The 21,593-nt window shown below is 38.7% G+C and overlaps 1 protein-coding gene across 1 annotated transcript in view; it reads left to right on the top strand.

The window, feature by feature from the left end:
• The window catches only part of myripb (myosin VIIA and Rab interacting protein b), a 126,994-nt gene that overhangs the window by 35,135 nt on the left and 70,266 nt on the right, over nucleotides 1–21,593 (top strand). Inside the window, exon 2 of the mRNA XM_062985753.1 lies at nucleotides 20,136–20,357. Coding sequence (XP_062841823.1) covers nucleotides 20,136–20,357 — 222 coding nt within the window. The remainder of the gene's footprint in view (nucleotides 1–20,135; nucleotides 20,358–21,593) is intronic.

The raw sequence follows: 21,593 nt of genomic DNA, 5'->3' as shown, positions 1-21,593 counted from the left end.
TAGAGACATTGTGAACAGAGCATCTCCCACTATACACCTCTCTTAAAGACACACACACACAGACGCATGTCCTATAACAGCAGTCATTGTTATTGTCACTGATTTATTTTCCTTGTTATCCCTATTTCTAAGTTTTGCTAGCCAACCGTGCTATTTTCAGACTAGATAACATTAAATGCGTCTGTGCATGTGTGTGTGGTCAGCGAGACTAATCAAATATACCTCCTGTGGGTGAAAAATGAATTGCTTTAGTTTTACAAGTAAAAAAAAATCTCGTAATGTCGCACCTGCCTCCCCCCCTCCCGGACAGATACTCACGCCCCCTACAGGTTGAAAACTCCTGCAGTAGAGCAATAGCCAGATGCTTGATTCTAATTTTAGGGTTTAATTTCTTGTGTAATGACCAAGACATGAAATCATGCTTAAAACCACTCACTTCCATCTGAAGCCAGGCAAAAACTACGCCTTATTCTGTTTAAACTGCAAGAAAAATGATCAGTGCTTCTTGTGGAATTCGTAACACATATTGATTGGTGTTTGTTTCTTCAGCGCTATTAGGTGCGTGATCTGTGCATGAACTGTTAAGAGGAAGCCAATTCGATTTTTGTGTTTATTATTTTTCAAACTATGAATTTGACTTTACACTCACAGGCACAGAAAGAATAAAGTCTGCTGTCTTGTATTAAAAATAAAAGGTTATTGTATATAAAACGTAGGGTTGTTATGATGGTTTAGTCACTGTAAATCACAGCTTACTGTCTTGTGCAAACTTATGTAAGAAACATTTTTTATTTATTATTTATATTCCTTTGTAGCAGCAATAATACAGCATTAATAATTCAGTGTGCTTGCTTGTTTACCTACTTTCAAATATATGATAAATTCCATAGCTAACAGCAAGTACATAATAGAAAATGCATTACAATATAATATCATGTATTATATCAATGTATTATGTATGTCAGTGCTGTGAAGGTGATCATGTTTTTTATTGCTTGTTATTGTATGTACTATTTGTCACAGTGAATGAATAAGATTATTATTAAACATACTACACAAAGGAACACAATACGTTCATTTATTTAACAGAAAGTTATCCAACTAAATGCTTGCTATAATTGTGTTTTGGATTGTAGTCTACTCTTGATCTGTGTCTTCCCCAAGTTCTGGGTGGATGATCAAGGCGAGCAAGACTAGTGGCTCTGAGATTGTGTGGTACAGAGCAGGGTGTAAGGAGTTCTCTAAGGTAGTTTGGAGCTGGTCCTTTTTTGGCTTTGTAAGTGAGCATCAGTGTTTTAAACTAAATGGGGCAGCTACAGAAAGCCAGTGAAGAGAACTCAGCAGTGGGGTGATGTGGCAGCATTTAGGTTGGCTGGAATCCAGACAAGCAGCTGCATTTTGAATGGGTTGCAGGGGTTTAATAGTGGGCATGGGAGCACCAGCCAGGAGGGAGTTTTTGTGCCAATAAACTTTTGTCAAGTCTGAAGCATGTGCAGATGATGGACAGATCAAACCGGTTCAAACCAGTTTTGACAAAACAAAATGGATTAAACCGTTTCTGACTGGTTCAAACCGGTTTTGACAAAAGACAAAAACAAAAAAAAAACCTGGTTTAAACCAGTTTTGACCAAAAAACAAAAAAAGAAACTATATCAAACTGGTTCTGACCGGTTCAAACCGGTTTAAAAAAAAAAAAAAAAAAAAAAAAACTGGATCAAACCTGTTCTGACCGGTTCAAACCGGTTTCGACAAAAAGATGGGATCAAACCGGTTTCGACAAAAAAAAAACTGGATCAAACCGGTTCAAACCGGTTTTGACTGGAAAAAAAACGGGATCAAATCGGTTTAAACTGGTTTTGACAACAACAAAAAAACTGGATCAAACCGGTTTCAACCCAAAAACAATAAATAAAAAAACTGGATCAAACCGGTTTCAACCCAAAAACAAATAAATAAAAAACTGGATCAAACTGGTTTTGACCAAAAATAAATAAATAAAAACACTGGATCAAACTGGTTTAAACTGGTTTTGACCCAAAAAAAATTCAATAAAAAAACTGAATCAAATCGGTTTTGACTGCTTCAAACTGGTTTAAGCCTCCAACATTAGTTATCATCATGGGACTGTCTAGTGAAGAAATTGTATTGGTGGCAGTAAACACACACACACAGTGGTCCACTGTGTATTGCTCATTAGCATGTATTAGAATGCTAATATACTGTCCAGCTAGACTGCAGGTGTTTTTGAAACAGATGGTTTGCAGAAACAGGGATGATGGAGTCTAAATGGGGTTTTGTAATTAGTTGAGATGTTTGTCATTAGACAAATGATGTCAAGCTCTTGTTTTTACTCGAGGTCGAAATACAGCGGCATTCAAAGGAATAGTTCTTTTTGCTGAGTGCCTTTGTTACTGCACATTTGTCAATTAAAGTTCATTAAACAAACGGGATTTGACACAGCGTACTTTGGCAAAAACTATTTATATAAACTATTTTATATAAGGCCTAATTTGATTGGTTTTAGAAACATTTGACATGCATGTTACTCTTGTAAATACTCCTCCTACCCCTACCTCCTTTTGTTTAATCAGTGCACCAAATGTGATTGGTAAGCAAACGTAATCAGTTATAATTTCAGCCAGCAATGTAGAATCTAAATCTTGCTTATATTGGACCTTATTTTCAACTAAGTTTTTACTGGAAATTACAGGACAGTTGACCGTTACAGCCAATATAAAAATTAGTCTAAAAGGGTTACAGGCTATTATATTAAAACAGAAAGGAACTTGCTGAATTTACTCAGCAGTGGCCTGTGTGCCTGCTGCAGGGCCAAATACCTGACCTAAATACGGTGCAGTTTCATTATTATGCATTGGGGGAATTCATGTGACCATATGTAGTTCAAAGTGTTTGTATTCACTAGGAGTTATCATTCAGTTTTTTTAATTTATTTATTTATGCATTTTTACCCATTTTTTTTCCCGATTTTAGCGTAGTCAATTTGTCTTCCACTGCTGTGGATCCCTGATTGCATTTAAGGAGGGTATATTGCTGCTCACGCCTCCTCCGACGTGTGTGCAGTCCTAGCGGACCCCTTCTTTTCGCCCATGCATTCTGCAAAGACACCTCTATCTGCTAATCGGTCCTTGCACAGCGTTTGAAGACCCCACGCACAAAGTTCCAGTCATCCCGCCCTAGCAGACACGGTAGCCATTTAGTGTCTGCTGCAGGCACTGCCAATTCTGCCTGCTAGATGGCGCCCAGCCGACCGGTGGAAATGGCGAGTTTCGAACTAAGGAATTCAGAATCCCAGAGCTGGTGTGCTATTGGAATATCCCACCTGGTCACCCATACAGTTTTTTTTTTAATAAATGGTTTACCAGAAAATAATGTGTTTTTAAAAGCTACAATATTATACAATTCTTTCTGCTGTTTAAATTTTAAATGCTTAATTGATCTGTGGTAAGTGACAACAGTTTTCTGAAGTATTCCTGAGTCTTGGCCTGAAACAGCTTAGCCATTAGAAGGTGTACTCGTCAGTGCGTTCTCAATGCCAGGCCCAAGCCCAGATAATAAAACACATCTGGTGTAAAAGTCTGGTATGCAGACCAGATGCTGACCAGATGCTGTACACGTGCATTTTTATTCCTCCATAAACCCCCCTATTTGTTCTTTTATAATTTTCTCATTACCACATACTATTCCATCCATCTCTTCACCGCTATTACCTTCAAGAGCCTGTTTTAAAATGTATGAATCTAACTTAAACTGCTGATGCTAGACAAACTCTTCTGATTAAAAAAAAGAAAAACAGAGTTTGTGAGAAGGACACACACTAAAGTAAAATGTTTAGGTAAAAGGTAAGTGGGTTCAGATAAAATGTATTCAGTTCAGATAAGGTCTGAGAACCTATTTCCTTACTATTTACCTTGTAATAGAATTGCCATTGCTATATTGCCTTGGTACTTGTACTTTGCACTGGACACCTTACTTGGAAACAGTAGTCTCTACTTCCGGAATTCTACATTACTAGCTCTATACAAACTCTATACAAACTCATTTGTCTTTGCTCCTGACCTTTGCAAAAAGAATACTGTTCCTTTGTTTTGACGCTGATTTACTGTAACTGAGCCCATTAAAACATACAATCACCAACAAAAATTGTGAGGAACTTAACCAGATCTAAGCCAAATCCAGCTTTTAGTGTGTATAATTTGATCCAAAAAAAACCCAAATAAACCCAAATAGTAGCAAAAATAACTGAACTGGACTGTGTGTCCATTTTAAGCATGTGTAAACACGGCTAACTGCACTCTGACATTTGTCAGCTTGTTTATACCATTGAGTAATAGGTTTGAATGAGTGTATATTAATAAACACACTGTTTTTTTCTTGCTGGCCTAATGCCTCTGTCAGCGTATTTACCTTCCCACCGGCTTCACAGCTAAAAAAAATGACACTACACAGCAGTAGACAGAGATATGCACACAATAATGGATTATTTCAATAAACAAAGCTGTGAGAAATATAAATGTGTGAATGAGATGCAAAACGAGAATGGGCAAATTGAATTACAAGTGAAAGAGTAAAAGAGTAGAGAAAGAGAATAAAATAGAATGGTTATGCCATGAATAAATTGAGGCAATACGGTGTACAGAAATATAAATGCAGAATAATACACAAATATAAACGAGTAGGGAGGGCATGGATAAAATGCATAAACGTCATATAAAGAATATTAAAAGTGAAAGTAAAAAAATGCATATAATAATGAATTGTTTTACATTATTTAAACACGCGTCTTAATAAATAAATACAAAACACAGATTTTATATTAAAAATGTGTTAAGCTTGCATTTGGTGTTCTTTGATTTGAGCAGATATCCAATTAATTCTTAGAACCTGTACCAGAATTTAATCAGAATATTTGAATTATAACATGAATATTTGTATTTGTACTTCTGTGTAACACTGCTAGTGTTTATTAATGGAAATTGCATGACTAATTTTAAAATTTGCTAAATAAATATAATAAATATACCAGTTACACTAGTTAGTTATGGTGTCATAATTTTTTCATGTAGTACCCTGGTAAATATTAATTTTACTAGACCATATTACAATCAATTACAAATACATTTATATATTTTTTTCAGTAGTGGAACAGCAGGAATAAATAAAATATTAAACAAACAGGCTCAATGTTTGAGAAAGTAAAAAAACAATAAAGTCTACTGTTAAATATGAGGATGGATTCTTCATGGGACAGTGGTAGCCTAGTGAATAGAGCTTTGAGCTATCAGTCGGCAGATTGTCGGGTGAAATCCAGGCTCTGTATAAGACAGAATTTAAGTTCTGTATCATGTCTCATAGCTGGTGCAAATACAACTTCTGCTGGCTGATTGATGGCGCCTGCACAAAGTCTAGGAATAATGCGTTGATCAGGGTGTGGCTCTACATACACAAAGCTGATCTGCATATGAACTTGCCTCATGCTGGTGAAGAGATGCAGTTGTGTTGGAGGGGGTGTGTGTCAGTCTCGCTGTCCTCAATCAGGAGTGGAGATCAGCATCGGTAGAAAGGAATTGTGAAAATGCAATATATATATATATATATATATATATATATATATATATATATATATACATATATATATATATATATATATATATATATATACACAGTGTATCACAAAAGTGAGTACACCCCTCACATTTCTGCAAATATTTTATTATATCTTTTCATGGGACAACACTATAGAAATAAAACTTGGATATACTGTAAGTTAGAGTAGTCAGTGTACAACTTGTATAGCAGTGTAGATTTACTGTCTTCTGAAAATAACTCAACACACAGCCATTAATGTCTAAATGGCTGGCAACATAAGTGAGTACACCCCACAGTGAACATGTCCAAATTGTGCCCAAAGTGTCAATATTTTGTGTGACCACCATTATTATCCAGCACTGCCTTAACCCTCCTGGGCATGGAGTTCACCAGAGCTGCACAGGTTGCTACTGGAATCCTCTTCCACTCCTCCATGATGACATCACAGAGCTGGTGGATGTTAGACACCTTGAACTCCTCCACCTTCCACTTGAGGATGCGCCACAGGTGCTCAATTGGGTTGAGTCCATCACCTTTACCTTCAGCTTCCTCAGCAAGGCAGTTGTCATCTTGGAGGTTGTGTTTGGGGTCGTTATCCTGTTGGAAAACTGCCATGAGGCCCAGTTTTCGAAGGGAGGGGATCATGCTCTGTTTCAGAATGTCACAGTACATGTTGGAATTCATGTTTCCCTCAATGAACTGCAGCTCCCCAGTGCCAGCAACACTCATGCAGCCCAAGACCATGATGCTACCACCACCATGCTTGACTGTAGGCAAGATACAGTTGTCTTGGTACTTCTCACCAGGGCGCCGCCACACATGCTGGACACCATCTGAGCCAAACAAGTTTATCTTGGTCTCGTCAGACCACAGGGCATTCCAGTAATCCATGTTCTTGGACTGCTTGTCTTCAGCAAACTGTTTGCTGGCTTTCTTGTGCGTCAGCTTCCTTCTGGGATGACGACCATGCAGACCGAGTTGATGCAGTGTGCGGCGTATGGTCTGAGCACTGACAGGCTGACCTCCCACGTCTTCAACCTCTGCAGCAATGCTGGCAGCACTCATGTGTCTATTTTTAAAACCAACCTCTGGATATGACGCCGAACACGTGGACTCAACTTCTTTGGTCGACCCTGGCGAAGCCTGTTCCGAGTGGAACCTGTCCTGGAAAACCGCTGTATGACCTTGGCCACCATGCTGTAGCTCAGTTTCAGGGTGTTAGCAATCTTCTTATAGCCCAGGCCATCTTTGTGGAGAGCAACAATTCTATTTCTCACATCCTCAGAGAGTTCTTTGCCATGAGGTGCCATGTTGAATATCCAGTGGCCAGTATGAGAGAATTGTACCCAAAACACCAAATTTAACAGCCCTGCTCCCCATTTACACCTGGGACCTTGACACATGACACCAGGGAGGGACAACGACACATTTGGGCACAATTTGGACATGTTCACTGTGGGGTGTACTCACTTATGTTGCCATCCATTTAGACATTAATGGCTGTGTGTTGAGTTATTTTCAGAAGACAGTAAATCTACACTGCTATACAAGCTGTACACTGACTACTCTAAGTTATATACAAGTTTCATGTCTATAGTGTTGTCCCATGAAAAGATATAATGAAATATTTGCAGAAATGTGAGGGGTGTACTCACTTTTGTGATACACTGTATATATATATATACATTAGCATAAAGAATTACCATCAAGCTAGTGTATAGTTATTTAATTAAGTGAAACCTTTAAGGCTGATGAGTGTTTAATATATCTGAACAGATCTGAAATAATTCTATGTAACAAATATGAAATAACAAAAGGAATCTGAAAGGGATTATTAGTTTAACAGCACCGTATATTTGCCTATGTAGTAAATCTAGGCCAAAAGCAAAAGAATGGAGTCAGTGCAGTGTCCAGAGAGAATTGAGTAAAAGACATGGGAAAGAAATCCATAATGAAAAGTAATGAGTACACTAGCTGAATGAACAGCTAAATGACTAAATAAAATGATGAAAAGTGATCAGAGGAATGTGTGGTACAAGATAATTGTAGGAATGAAAAGATTAAAAGAGAAGAAATTGTGTTAACATGAGTACATGCTGTGCTGCTAGTACGTCTTAGATCTTATGGTGGTTTGAATTCTGGGTTTTGACAGAACGGGGATTCTTTGATTCATTCATTTTCTTCCCACAAGGTTCCCCTGAGACCTGACATAGCTGGCGATGCAAATTAATATGAATTGCATTTTGGGCTTTGAGGACTTGTTTTAACAGAATTTCCACATAGCAGTGCTTTCCTGTAACCCCTTCAAAGAATGCACATAATCCTAATTAATGAGTTTGGGTGTTTTAGTCCCACTCAGTGCTATTACCCTTAAATTTGTGTCAACAATTTGATGTTCTAGCATCACTTGGACCCTGTGCACAAATCATGGACCATAAATAGATGGTATGGAGACTTTGGTGTGGAAGGACATTTTAACATCATGTTTTACGTTTGGTTACATTCACGACAGGACAGGTAGTTACTGGTTACACAAGATTCATCACTCACTCACTCACTCACTGTCTTAACCGCTTATCCAATAAGGGTCGCAGGGGGGTGCTGGAGCCTATCCCAGCTTTTCAGTGGGCACAAGGCACACCCTGGACGGGGCGTTACTCCCCGTTAAGCCAGTCCATCGCAGGGCAGAGACACATACACACACACACACATACACACACCCATTCACCTATAGGGCAATTCAGTTTCTCCAATTAACCTGACTGTATGTTTTTGGACTGTGGGAGGAAACCGGAGCTCCCGGAGGAAACCCACGCAGACACTGGGAGAACATGCAAACTCCACACAGAAAGGACCCGGACCGCTTCATCTCGGAATCGAAGCCAGGACCTTTTTGCTGTAAGGTGACAGTGCTACCCACCGAGCCACCCCCCAGACCTCAAACCCATTGAATGAACACCATTGTAATGATTTGGAATGCTAAGTTCTAATCAGTTGGGGGGCACATATTTTTGACACTGTTGTCTCTCTCATTGTTTCCAAATCAAATCTTCCGTGCAAGCTTGTATTAATTATCAAACAGAACTTCCTGTCTGTTGGCCAAAAGTATGTGGACACCTGACAAAATGCTTGTCATACACGCTATTGTATATAAAACTGTGAGCGTACATTTGGAGCTACAACAGTCTCCACTGTTCTAAGGAAGCATTATTTTAGAATGTCTGTGGAAATTTACCATTTACCTATAGGGCAATTCAGTGTCTCCAATTAACCTGACTGCATGTTTTTGGACTGTGGGAGGAAACCGGAGCTCCCGGAGGAAACCCACGCAGACACGGGGAGAACATGCAAACTCCACACAGAAAGGACCCGGACCGCCCCGCCTGGGGCGGGGACCTTCTTGCTGTGAGGCGACAGTGCTACCCACTGAGACACTGTGCCACCCCCAGACCTCAAACCCATTGAATAAACACCATTGGAATGAATTAGAATGCCATTTCCAATCAGTTGGAATGCCAGGCCTTCTTGTCCAACATTATGCTCTTTTCACTAAATGGTCAAAACCTTTATTAGACACATTCTAAAATCATGTGGAAACCCTTTCCAAAATATTATAGGAGTAAAGGGGTTAGCTGGTATGCTATTTATTAATATCTATGATTCAGGAATGGGATGCTTATGGTCGGGTGTCTAAATTATTTTGTAAAAATTATTGCCAAAGCATCAGATTAAAAGCTTGACTAAGCCTTTCCAAAACCCTCATATTATATATTTTGGGACATTCACTCATGCTTTACTTTTTTTGTCTTGCTGCGTAACCCAACTGCACTCGCATTAAATTTTGGTAATGTTTCTGTCATTTATGGCTATTTGTCCATGGCCTAAGGCAGCATGCATCCCCACACCATCATCAGATGCTGTTTGAGATTGAGAAATGTCCCAAAAAATCCTCGTAGTCTTGGCGGTCTTCAGGGTGTTACTGGCAAATATAAGACAAGTCGTTATGTTCTTTATGTGCAATTACATACGCTGACCAAATGCTAGACTAATGTAGAAAATGGGATGTTAGCTAGAAGCATGTGTACCTTTTCATACTTATTACCTCATTTAAAAGTACAATTGTAAATGTAGAATCATGAAAGCCTTGAGTGTCCGAAGAATCTATGTATTGCCATAAACCACCCCAACAATGGACAATCAATGATCTCGTCTCTCAGCTTTTGAGATGGCTCCTTTTGTTTTCACACATTAGAAGGTTGCCAGTTGGAGCCACACCACCGCCAAATTGCCACTAAAAGCGTCTGCTAAATACCTCAAATGTAAATGTACATCACAACTGAAGCAAATTATGGTTCATTGAGTTTCCAATGGTTTAATCATGTTGGAACCCAACTTTAGGTCATACAGGCTTGCAGTAGGTTTTAGGATCAGCAGTTATAATTATGTAGAGGTAAAATAATTGTGACATGGCATCATTAACAAAATATCCTGCTATTCTTAAATACTAGATCTAACTAGAGTTTTAAGTTCTCATTTTTTTCGGGGGATTAAATATTGTTAATTGCAACTGTAAATTATAAAATATGGATTCTCCAAATAACTTTCTTGGTAAATCATACAAAGAAACAATTTAATGTCAATCAAACCACTTAATAATATGTACAATATTCTTTTGTGTGTGTAGCATTGTTTGTTACTTTGGAGTTAATGAGCTTAGCAAAACAAGTACAAGCAAATATTTTACTTGTTCAGGACGTTCTTGTGCTCCGTTTCCTATTAAGGTCTTGATTTTCTCAATTCTCATTTCCATCCGTCACACTAGATGATCTTAAATTGCTTTTTTCAGCAAAATCATTCTGCATCGTGTAAAACTAATCAGAAAGTATTTAGCCTACAAATGTGCGTCTGTCTGACAGTCTGCAGTTGCCATTCACTAGAACAGATGTGGAGGAGTTTAAATTCACCATTTAACTGCAGTAAGCCCTTGTTTGATCATTAATAAACCACATATTAATGTCACTTGCACGTCTCTAATAAAGGAGATTTCATAAATACAAGTGAAGGTTCAGGAGAGTTAATAAATAAAATGTCACAACTTATTTGGAAATGGAGTTTGTAAATACGACCTGGAATTAGGAATGAATTCTTTATTTCTTTGTGGAAAAATAAGCTTTAAATCACACACTGCTCAGGTTTTGGACAAGATCTGCTCTTTTCAGGTCTTACCACAGCATTTAAAATAGCTTGGAGTTAAATTATACCTTACGCCAAGTTCACACTACACGACTTCCCGAGTTGTCAGGTTGCTGTACAGTTCTCACTACACAACTGGATCTCTTGTAATCGGGAGTCTTTGCGATAGGGAGTTTCACACTAAACAGGCGAGTCTCTCTGGTCTCCCAAACTATGTTTTGTCACGAAAACACACGCGAGAAGTGACGAGGGGTTTAATGATATCGTGTCCAAAAACGGACGTCAACAAATAAGCGAACAATCAAAGTAGTTTGTGCACTGATGTGCAGTGTAAAAGAAAAGAGGATGAATCCGAGTGGATTGGGCTACGCGACCAGCAGGGATTGTGTGTTCTGTAGTCAGTTAGAGGTTAATAAATATTTTTTGCAATGCAGTGTTGGTATTATGGTTTGGCGTGGATGATAAGGTTACAAATACTGTAAAATTTGAGTGTATGCCGATGTATTCTGATACTATATTATGCCCCTGTCCCACATTTTTACAAGTCCTCCCCCGTGTTTCCAAATCCTGTATCTTGCGTTATAATTGGCTGTAGTTCGACACCGCACTCACTGCCAGTCGGCCGACTGATATCCAGATATTTAACATGCTAGATATGCAGAGAAACAGATGGACTACAGTCAGCAATTGTAGAGCTACAAAGTGCTTCTATATGGTAAGTGAAGCTTATAAAATTGACAGTGAGTGTAGAAAGAAGGAGGTGGTATCCTATCTATCTATCTATCTATCTATCTATCTATCTATCTATCTATCTATCTATCTATCTATCTATCTATCTCAAAGTGGAATGCCAAGAGTAATTTGTAGCTGTGATTTTCAGCTAAAAAAAAAAAAAAAAGTGCTTTGGACCATCACGCTACTCACAGACAGCACTAAAATAAGACTAAAACATAGATTTAATCTGTATGCTAGAATTGCTGTCTTGCTGTTTGAATTTAGCTCTTTGAATAATGATTCGGTGGAGTTTCTATTCTCTTGGTAAGCTCTGCTGCTGACTTATTACATTTTTTTGTTTCGTTGCAATGATTTATTCATGAATTCATATCAGAAGTGAAGTCTCCTGACTGCTTTTGCAATTTTTTACTGCATTACTACAAGACCTTTTCACATTCTGTACGATGATTATTCTCATGCTCACATTTTTTTGGAAGCATAGCTTTGGTCTTTTTTGTTATATATCAGACCTAGCTGCTTTTATGGCCTCTACTCCTCTAGGAATGCTTTCTGATAAGATTGGGAACATGACTGTATGGTTTTCATATTGATATTCAACCAGGAGATGATGGACAGTCTGGCTTGTGTTGCAAAATATCACAAAGGTCTTTGAGGTGATTTGAGGTCAGGTCCATGTACAGGCTAGTCAGGTTATTTGACTTCCAGGTTTATTGTGGTTAAAATCACAATGGGTCTGGTGTCACCTGACAAAAGGAATACTAGTACTGATAAGACAGCCTGTTTTTTTGTTTTGTTTTGTTTGTTTGTTTTTTGTGGCATGGATTTCTATTAGATGTTAGTACAAATGCACCAATCAATCGGGTTTTCAGCGTAATCGGCCATAACCTGTGATCGACCGATCAGTGTCATATATCCGATTCTGTGCTTATTTATGTGCACACACACACGGCAAACGTAAGCAGTGAATAAACAGCTACGAAAACATTTCATAAGACATTTAAAACCGCATCACCCCCCTGAATATGTGGAATTTAAGACATTAAAACTAGCGAGAGTGCAGAGCCCGGCACGAGCCAGCAGCCCCTGCTATCTTTCTTTTGCAGTGAGAAAACGAAAGCAATAATGAGGAAAATTATGGAATTCATACTTCAGTCGAGGAGGCTTTAGAAAATTGATATACAGTGGTACCTTGTAACTCGACGTCCACTAACTCAAAATCTTTATTGATGCACTTGTGGAGAAATTTGTACCTTTAAACTTGATGTTTTCCTTAAACTCAGTGTGTTTATCTTTTTATTTATTTATTTAATTTCAAATTAACAATAAACATAGCACTTGGCTTGAGCGGTGCATTAAAATGCCATCAAAGTGCGAATCTGCATTTGTGTGGAATAACCGTCAAATCCACTCTGAAAGCTCCACATGTATCTGTGTTTAGCTGGATTTTCCTGCTGTTTCACTTTTAAACTTGTGTTATAGCTCGGGGGGTTGAGAAATTGTAAGAATCAGCTTTTCTTAGAGAGTCTAAAACGCTTATCATAAAAAAAAGCTTGATGTGACTTAATGTGTTAAAAGAACGACACAGGAACACTAAACTTCTCTTAATTATTACTGGTTATAAGTTCTCTGCACTAATGAAATTCCTCGCTTGTTGTTTTAGTATAATAAGTCACGTTAAGTTTTGTGCACCGCAACACTCCATAGGAAATAACGGCACAGCCAGCGCAAAGGCGGTTTTGTCACTTCTCATGTGAATGTCCCTTTACTGAACGGAATACAGTATTCCAAGATCAAGCATCTCCATGATTAATAAGCGTAAGGAGACAATAAAGAAGTAAAGGTAAAGTGCAGGTTTTATTATATTCAACAATTTTCAATTGAATTTCAGTGTTTTTATATTATATTTGTGTTATTTTCAGTGTGTGTCAAAAACAACCCCATTATTTAACATTAGCCTAAAATATATGCAATTTCATGGGACCATAAAATGCATTAACAGGTGTTCCATACATCCTTATGGGAAAAAATACCTCGAAAATCAACACCTTTTAAACTCGACGCCAGTCCCAGAACCAATTCATCAAGTTTCATGGTACCCACTGTATTACCTGAGGCCAAGATTCAAGATGGCAAGCAGGCATTAGAATGTTGTGCTAACAAAATTGTTTATACATTTATAATCCTTAAAAGAAAAAGGAAAATTGGAATCGGCTGGTTATAAAAAAATCGGCAATCGAAATCGGCCAAGAAAATTCCAATTGGTGCATCTCTAGATGTTAGTCAATTGATATGAATAGATTACACAATTTATGCAGATTTGTCAGCTTCACATTTAATCCCATTATTTTATCCACAGTATTGTTCTACCTTGGTTAAATATCTTGCACTTGGATTTTTTTTATATAATTGCAGATGCTGGGCTTCATTTTGTGCTTTAGTAGCAAAGACAGGCTAACGTGGTTACATTAAAGTAACCAAACAGAAGCTGAACAGAATCGATTTCCAATAATCATGTTTCAGATTGAAGTTTTTTCCCGGAATAGCAAAGAGGGACCAACAATTAAGACCATGATTTTAATTGTTAATTCTAGCAAGGCTCTATGGATGCAGGGTTTGTGTTCTCATAATTTTCAACATTATCTTTTATCTAAAAGCTACTGTGTTTAATCCTGTGGTCATAAATCCACGATAAGCCTGTTTCTGCACTCTAGAGTAGTATGTGCTGTGCATTAAGAAGTGAGTAATCAATACTTCTAAACTTCCTCTAATTGAAAATGCAGAAGCTATCAGCAGTGCATTCCGATACAGAATTCAACTGGAACAACTTGCTGAGAGGAATCGTCTGTACTTTGCAGATAGCAGTGGATATGATTTAGTCTGCAGAATAGAGATTGATTAGAGATTGATGTAAAGTCTCACATGAATGAATTTATATCAGAAGTGAAGTCTCCTGTCTGCTTTTGTAATTTTTTTACTGCATTACTACAAGACCTTTTCACATTCTGTACGATGATTATTCTTGTGCTCACCTTTTTTCGGAAGCATAGCTTTGGTCTTTTGTTATATACACGCACAATGTGAAGGGAACTCAAGAGATTGGGACTAAACAGCTGTGCAGCCTTAAGAAAACCACTTGTCAGTGAGGCTAACCGGCAAAAACGGCTTCAATTTGCTAGGGAGCATAAAGATTGGACACTGGAGCAATGGAAGAAGGCCATGTGGTCTGATGAGTCCAGATTTACCCTGTTCCAGAGTGATGGGCGCATCAGGGTAAGAAGAGAGGCGGCTGAAGTGATGCACCCATCATGCCTATTGCCTACCGTACAAGCCTGTGGGGGCAGTGCTATGATCTGGGGTCACTGCAGTTGGTCAGGTCTAGGTTCAGCAACGTTATGTGCCCAAAGAATGAGGTCAGCTGACTACCTGAATATACTGAACGACCAGGTTATTCCATCAATGGAATGGCACGGGCATATTCCAAGATGACAATGCCAGGATTCATCGTGCTCAAATTGTGAAAGAGTGCTTCAGGGAGCATGAGACATCATTTTCACATGGATTGGCCACCACGAACTGAGTCCAGACCTGAACCCCATTGAGAATCTTTGGGATGTGCTGGAGAAGACTTTGCGCAGTGGTCCAAATCTCCCATCATCAATACAAGATCTTGGGGAAAAATTAATAGAACTCTGGACAGAAATAAATGTTGTGACATTGCAGAAGCTTGTGGAAACGATGCCACAGCGAATGCGTGCGGTAATCAAAGCTAAAGGCGGTCCAACCAAATATTAGAGTGTGTGACCTTTTTTTTGGCCAGGCAGTGTATAATCAGGCATAAATACTAAAGGTGACAGTTAAAAGTCTTCTGTGTATGGTGCTGCATAGTCACAGACCAGTCAAAGTACCCATGCTAACTCATGTCCGTCATTGAAAGCACCTATTATGGGCATGCAGGCATGAGAACTGGACATTAAAGCAATGAAAAAAGACAAAACCCATTCTCTTTAAGATCGTGTGGATGGCTGAGAATGTTCGGATGATTTAACTGCGAAAGGCATCGAACCAGAGCAACATACTGAAGCTGAATGATCTGCTGGTAATGTCCTCCTAGTAGGTGGTTCTAATGTTTTGGCTTGAAGGTGTTTAGCAGAGCATTCGGGCTGTAACGTTGTATGTGTTTTAATGTCTGTCCAACAGAGTAAAAAATGAATACATCTAATTGAATTCTATTATTTAACAGCATGTGGTATGTTTTCCTTATAAATCATTACTTATTTCTGAGAGGATCTTGCAGACAGGTTTGTGTTTAGCCTCAGGCTATTTTGGAATGATGTATGGGGCTTACACTTCTATAGACACAGATAAACACACACTGAAATGAGCTGTTACATTTGTGCCAGAAAATTGGCTCCTTGCTGTCATAAATGCTGCTGATATTTTAGCTAAACATTCATCATTTTTATCTTGTTAAATCTGTTAACGTCATTTTGATAATAATATATGAAATAAAATAACATTGAGGCAGGAATTGGTGTCTGTAGCCTCATAAATGGCTATGTTTTGCCAATACCTGTTGGCCAGTATCTCCGCTAGACTATGTATATCAAAATGAAATTTATATATGTGTCTCGATCTATTATGAATATGATTCAGCCTTAGAAAACTGACCCATGCATTATGACACAAGTTGTGTTTGCATGGAAGATTATATTGGTCAATTTTGCTTTCATTTGAAAGTGGTCTCTGATTGAATTGAATTGCTTTGTCCCCTAAGACCACCAATCAGCACTAAGCAGAGGCGGGCTCTGTTAATGTAACCCCTCACATTCCAACACAAATTGAATAATGAGGTATAAAGGATTTATTTGCTTAGATTTGCATATGTATAAATGTTATATAATATTTAAAATATTTTAGTCCACGGATGTCTAAACTATAGCCCGCGGGACAGTTGCAGCCTGGTAGCATTTTTGAAACGGCTCATGAGGTATTTTAGAAATGTAATTAGTTAAATTAGCTATTAAGCAGGTTTTTTTTTTAAAAACAGCTTGAACTGTTTGAACTCTGGGTGTCGCTATTGCATAGAACAAATCCAAAATGCTCCCCATCTTCTTTCCCCCAACTTAAAACATTAATGTTCCCAGGTTTTTGGATAAACGTGATGGCTTCAAAGAAACAAAAACTAGACAGCGAATGCGGAGGATTCAGATGCGCTGGGAAATTAATATATTTTTCACTGAGGGAAGTTTTTTTTTCCAGAGGGAAGTGGGTACATCGTAAAATTGTAATTTACACAAAAATGTCAACGATAGATCATTAGTAACTCAAATAAAAAGGAAGTGTAATTGTTACTGATCAGCACTGATGGTCTGTAACGCGTTACTCTAATCTGACCACATTTTTCAGTAACGAGTAATCTAACGCGTTACTATTTCCAATCCAGTAATCAGATTAAAGTTACTTATCCAAGTTACTGTGCGTTACTATTTTTGTCATTTTCCTTAGTGAAAAGATATTTTTGCTTTCTTCTTGGCCAGGGGGTGGCCAGTGGTTGCCATGGCCACCATAAAGTAATCTTCGGCCACCCCTCTGGCCCCCCCACCACCGCTTTGCCGGCAATTTTTTTGCGGAAGCATTTATGCACGCAGGAGCAGCGCACCTCAGATGAGTAGTTCTTCACCAAAACAGTGCAGTAATACACTCAACATAAATGTCAACCACCAACACCATTACAGAAGTAGTACTATTTAGTAGTATTCGTGGCGCGCTACGAGTAAAAGCGCCAGCTGGCTCTGCGCATTCCAGTGTTGCCAGATTGGGCGATTATCCGCCAAACAATTTAATAGCAGGTAAATAACACTTCTATTTAAAAGAAAATCTTCCGTTTTAAGAAGCTCCAGCATTGTAGAAGGCTATTAAAAGTAAAGTCAATTTTCAATGCTGATTTAGCGTAATAGTGTTGGTCAGTCTGTATCATATTCTTGAAAGAAAATTAAAATTTGTTTTCCATGCATTCACACTAGCATGTTCTGGGATTCAATTGAGTCTCATCAGTACACACAAGTTGGCAGCCAAATGATAAAGTATTGCAAAGGAATATCTTTGAAATATTCCGCATTATATAACTAATAAAGTAACTTGTAATCTAACTTAGTTACTTTTAAAATCAAGTAATCCATAAAGTAACTAAGTTACTTTTTAAAGGAGTAATCAGTAATCAGTAATCAGATTACTTTTTCAAGGTAAGTATGCCATCACTGCTGATCAGGTAGGTCTATTATTTTTATCTGTTTTATTACAAAAGAGTCTGTGGCCTATGGTTGCATATCTTTTTACTGCATCTGGCTTCCAACAAGAAAAGTTTGGACACTCCTTTCTTAGTCACATGTTTTTAAGTGTTTTCAGTGGAAGCTGCACTAGATTTACTCCAAAATTATGCATGTCTGAGTCAGTATTGCAGAGATTAATGTGCATGGCAGTCTGTTCAGAAACTGGAGCAGAGGGTGTGCATCTCTAAACTTTATTAGTGTTCTCTCTCTATTTCTTAATCATGATTGTAGTGGGTACATTGCATTGTTCTGTTCGATCTTTAATACCAGTTACAATGCAATAAATAATACACTCACACCAGAACCATTTACTGTATTTTTATTTCTGCATTGGGTTAGAATTGTAAATAATTGTGCTGCCTTGACAAAACAATTTTCCTCAGAGATAAATACTCTATTTACTCTATTTAAAACCCAAAAAGTTGACCCAAATCAGGTCAGCAAATTATACTGTAGATTAACGGGGTGATGCATTCAGGGTTGTACCATTCTAATTGTGTACACCACACACGGCATGAAACACTACCTAGTTTAGCTGTCTTTGTGAATGAAGCTTCCACCACTGTGATCACTATCACTTAGATTTGTTTCTCCCAGGTTTGTGGCCAGTTGGGTTGCATATTGGTAACATGTTGATTAGTAGTCTTAGTAGTCAGTGGTACTCCTTCTCTGGTGCTTAATTGACCAGATGTTCTTTGGGTCAATGACGAGTCTTGGGTTAACAATGACACTGACTTGGCAGTATGCTGAACTGTTTACTCATTGGCATTTAATTATGCAAACATACTATAGCTATTTAGTGCGCAATGCATGTTAATCATCTCTAGCCTTTTATCATATAGAGTTTTTGATTATTGAATGTTCTTTGGTTGGAACACTGTTCTCTTTACAGCATGTTTTAAAATCTCAGCAACACTGCTGCACCTAATACATCAATTGTATTAAAACCTATACTACCATGTCATTACCAGATTTTAGTCAGTCCTGTGAATGGTCTATCACTGAAATAAAATAGTGTTAGTGGGTCTCATAGTGGTTATTTGTGGTTATCACTCTACACCCTATTAATCAACAAAGTGTATCTATATAGTAAGTGTGCCTTTCAAAATAGTTATATAATGTACATAAACGTAAAACTTAGTAACGTGGCCTTTCAGTGTGAAATACACTGTCGATTCACATTGTTATGACCACTGCCTACTTTCGACAGCTGTGGCAGCGTTATAGTCTGGGTAATGTTTTCCTGGCATTCTCCATGTGGAAGGCACTCTTAACCAAATCCGTCCTTGCAGATCACCCATACATGCTAATTGTCTTCCCTGGAGCGGATGGGATCTTCCAGCAAGACAATGCGACATGTCACACAGCTAGAAATGTCCAACATTGGTTGGAAGAGCATGACCAAGACTTCCAAGCAGCACCATGGTCCCCTTATACTCCAGACTTGAACTCAATTGAGCATCTGTTGGACCACCTTGATTGTCATGTTTGCTATATGGATCCCTCCCACGCCCCTTCCAGCAGCTGTGGGATGCACTGCAGTCAGCATGGCTCCAGATACCTGTAACCACCTACCAGGACCTTACTGAGTTACTCCCAGCACGTCTAGCTGCTGTCCGTACTGCACATGGTGGTTACTCTGGATATTAGCTGGTGATCATAATAATGTGACTCGACAGTGTATGTTTAGCAGGACTGCCTGGCATGTACTTTTGCTTTTAGTGTCATAGTAATTTTTTTTTTTACCATATAAATATTTAAAATAAAAGTTTGAGACCTAATTTTTGAGACCTAAAGTTTTGTCCAAATTTGATCTTAAAATTGTGTGGCGTGTACAGTAGTGCATGCAAGTTAGGTAAACCTAGTAAAGTGACCTCTTGGCATTTACAGCATTTAAGGAGCACCATAAGTGTGTTAGGCAGACGAAAGTGCAAAATTTAGGTGAAGAGTTTAACCTCCATTATTTAATCCCTTTCAGCATCAATTATTCTCCATAACTGTATGCCTTCCACCTCAACTAGAGACGCTGGCACTCACGCTCTCTCTTCATCTCTCTGTTTCTACTTATTGTTCTATTTCACGCTGTCCTTTCCCTTTTTCCTTTTATGTTCCATCCTAAACCTCTACCACTCCCTCATTTTCCCTTGACTTCTCTCATCCCTTTATCTCTATCCTCCTTCCTCTCTCTCTCTCTCTCTCCCTCTCTCTCTCTCTCCCCCTATATGTTGTCTCATTTCATTTCATTCCCTCCCTCCCTCTGGGTCTGTGTAGTGAATTGAAGCAAGAGCAGGAGGAGGAGGGTGCCCGCTGCCTGATCTTGGCCAAGCAGCGCGACTTTAATGAACATTGCTGCATCCGCTGCTGTGGTCCGTTCAGCTTCCTCCTCAAGCCTCGCCGCGTCTGCCTCGACTGCCGCTACAACGTCTGCAAAGCCTGCTGCTCCTACAGCCGGCATGAGAGCGGCTACATCTGCACCTTCTGCAACAAGAGCAGGTCAGTGAGCATGCTCGCTTTCTATCACATCACATCCCGCTCGCATGCACCTGCACACAATGTCTCAGACACACACACACATGCACATGCACACACACACACACATTTCTGTCGACACTTGCATCACATGGTTGCATGCACAAATGTTGTGTTTGAAATGACCTGGTCTGACACACACATACACACCTATTGAAACACATCACATGGTTGCATATTTGCACCTGCACACATGGTGTTTGAAATGACCAGGTCTAAAACAGGTCTGACAGGTCTAAAACACATTTACACACACCCACACAATTCCTCCAGCACAGGTTAGAAATGACAGGTCACATCACAAGGTTGCATGTAGAATCCACAAGTGTAAAACCAGGTAGGATGTGTTTTACACACTTATGCACACACATCACAGCACATTATGCATTGCTTCTATGCACTTGCACAAACCAAGTGTTTAACCATAAATAATCATATAATCAATATGAAGGACACACTATAGGTATAGGAGAGTCAGAGTATGTGTGCATAGTCAAATACTGAAATAACACACATCATTACTTGGACTGCAGACATTCTGTACTGCTCAGAAATGTACATGCAGGTTGAGAGGGCAAAGCTACCGTCTATTATTTAATTGTTATATTTAATTGTTGTGCCTTTTTGCATGATGCAGCTGGGTTCAGCAGGACTGTCTGGCACACAGTGTTTTACTTGATAAATTACGTTTTATGATACGCAAATCAAAACTACAACACTCCGAAGTCAGTATAGAAATATAAAGTTACATTTCTAGACATTTGACACGCTAGAAAATATTCCATACCATATTCTGTACATTCATTTAATGGCAGTTGTAACCTAGCAGTTAAGGTACAGGACTGGTAACCTAAATTTCACTGGTTCAAGCCCCACCACTGCAAGGTTGCCACTGTTGGGCCCTTGAGCAAGGCTCGGACACGGTACTGTAAGTTGCTTTGGATAAAAGTGTCTTCTAAATGCTGAAATGCCATATTATGAATTAAATTGCCTTACTTAGGTTGCATTGGTAACCTTGTTCTGTACTTTGCTTTCACTGCGCTTTTAGTGCCATATACATTTACATTTTCAGCATTTAACAGATGCCTTTATCCAAAGTGACTTACAATACTGAGTCTACAGTATACAGTCTAAGCAATTGAGGGTTGAGGGCCTTGCCCAAGGGCCCAACAGCAGCAACCTGGCAATGGTGGGGCTTAA

Source organism: Trichomycterus rosablanca, chromosome 23 (genome assembly GCF_030014385.1).
Source record: "Trichomycterus rosablanca isolate fTriRos1 chromosome 23, fTriRos1.hap1, whole genome shotgun sequence".
Lineage (NCBI taxonomy): Eukaryota > Metazoa > Chordata > Actinopteri > Siluriformes > Trichomycteridae > Trichomycterus > Trichomycterus rosablanca.
Note: the sequence above shows the minus strand (reverse complement) of the source record. Positions and strands in the feature narration are given on the sequence as shown.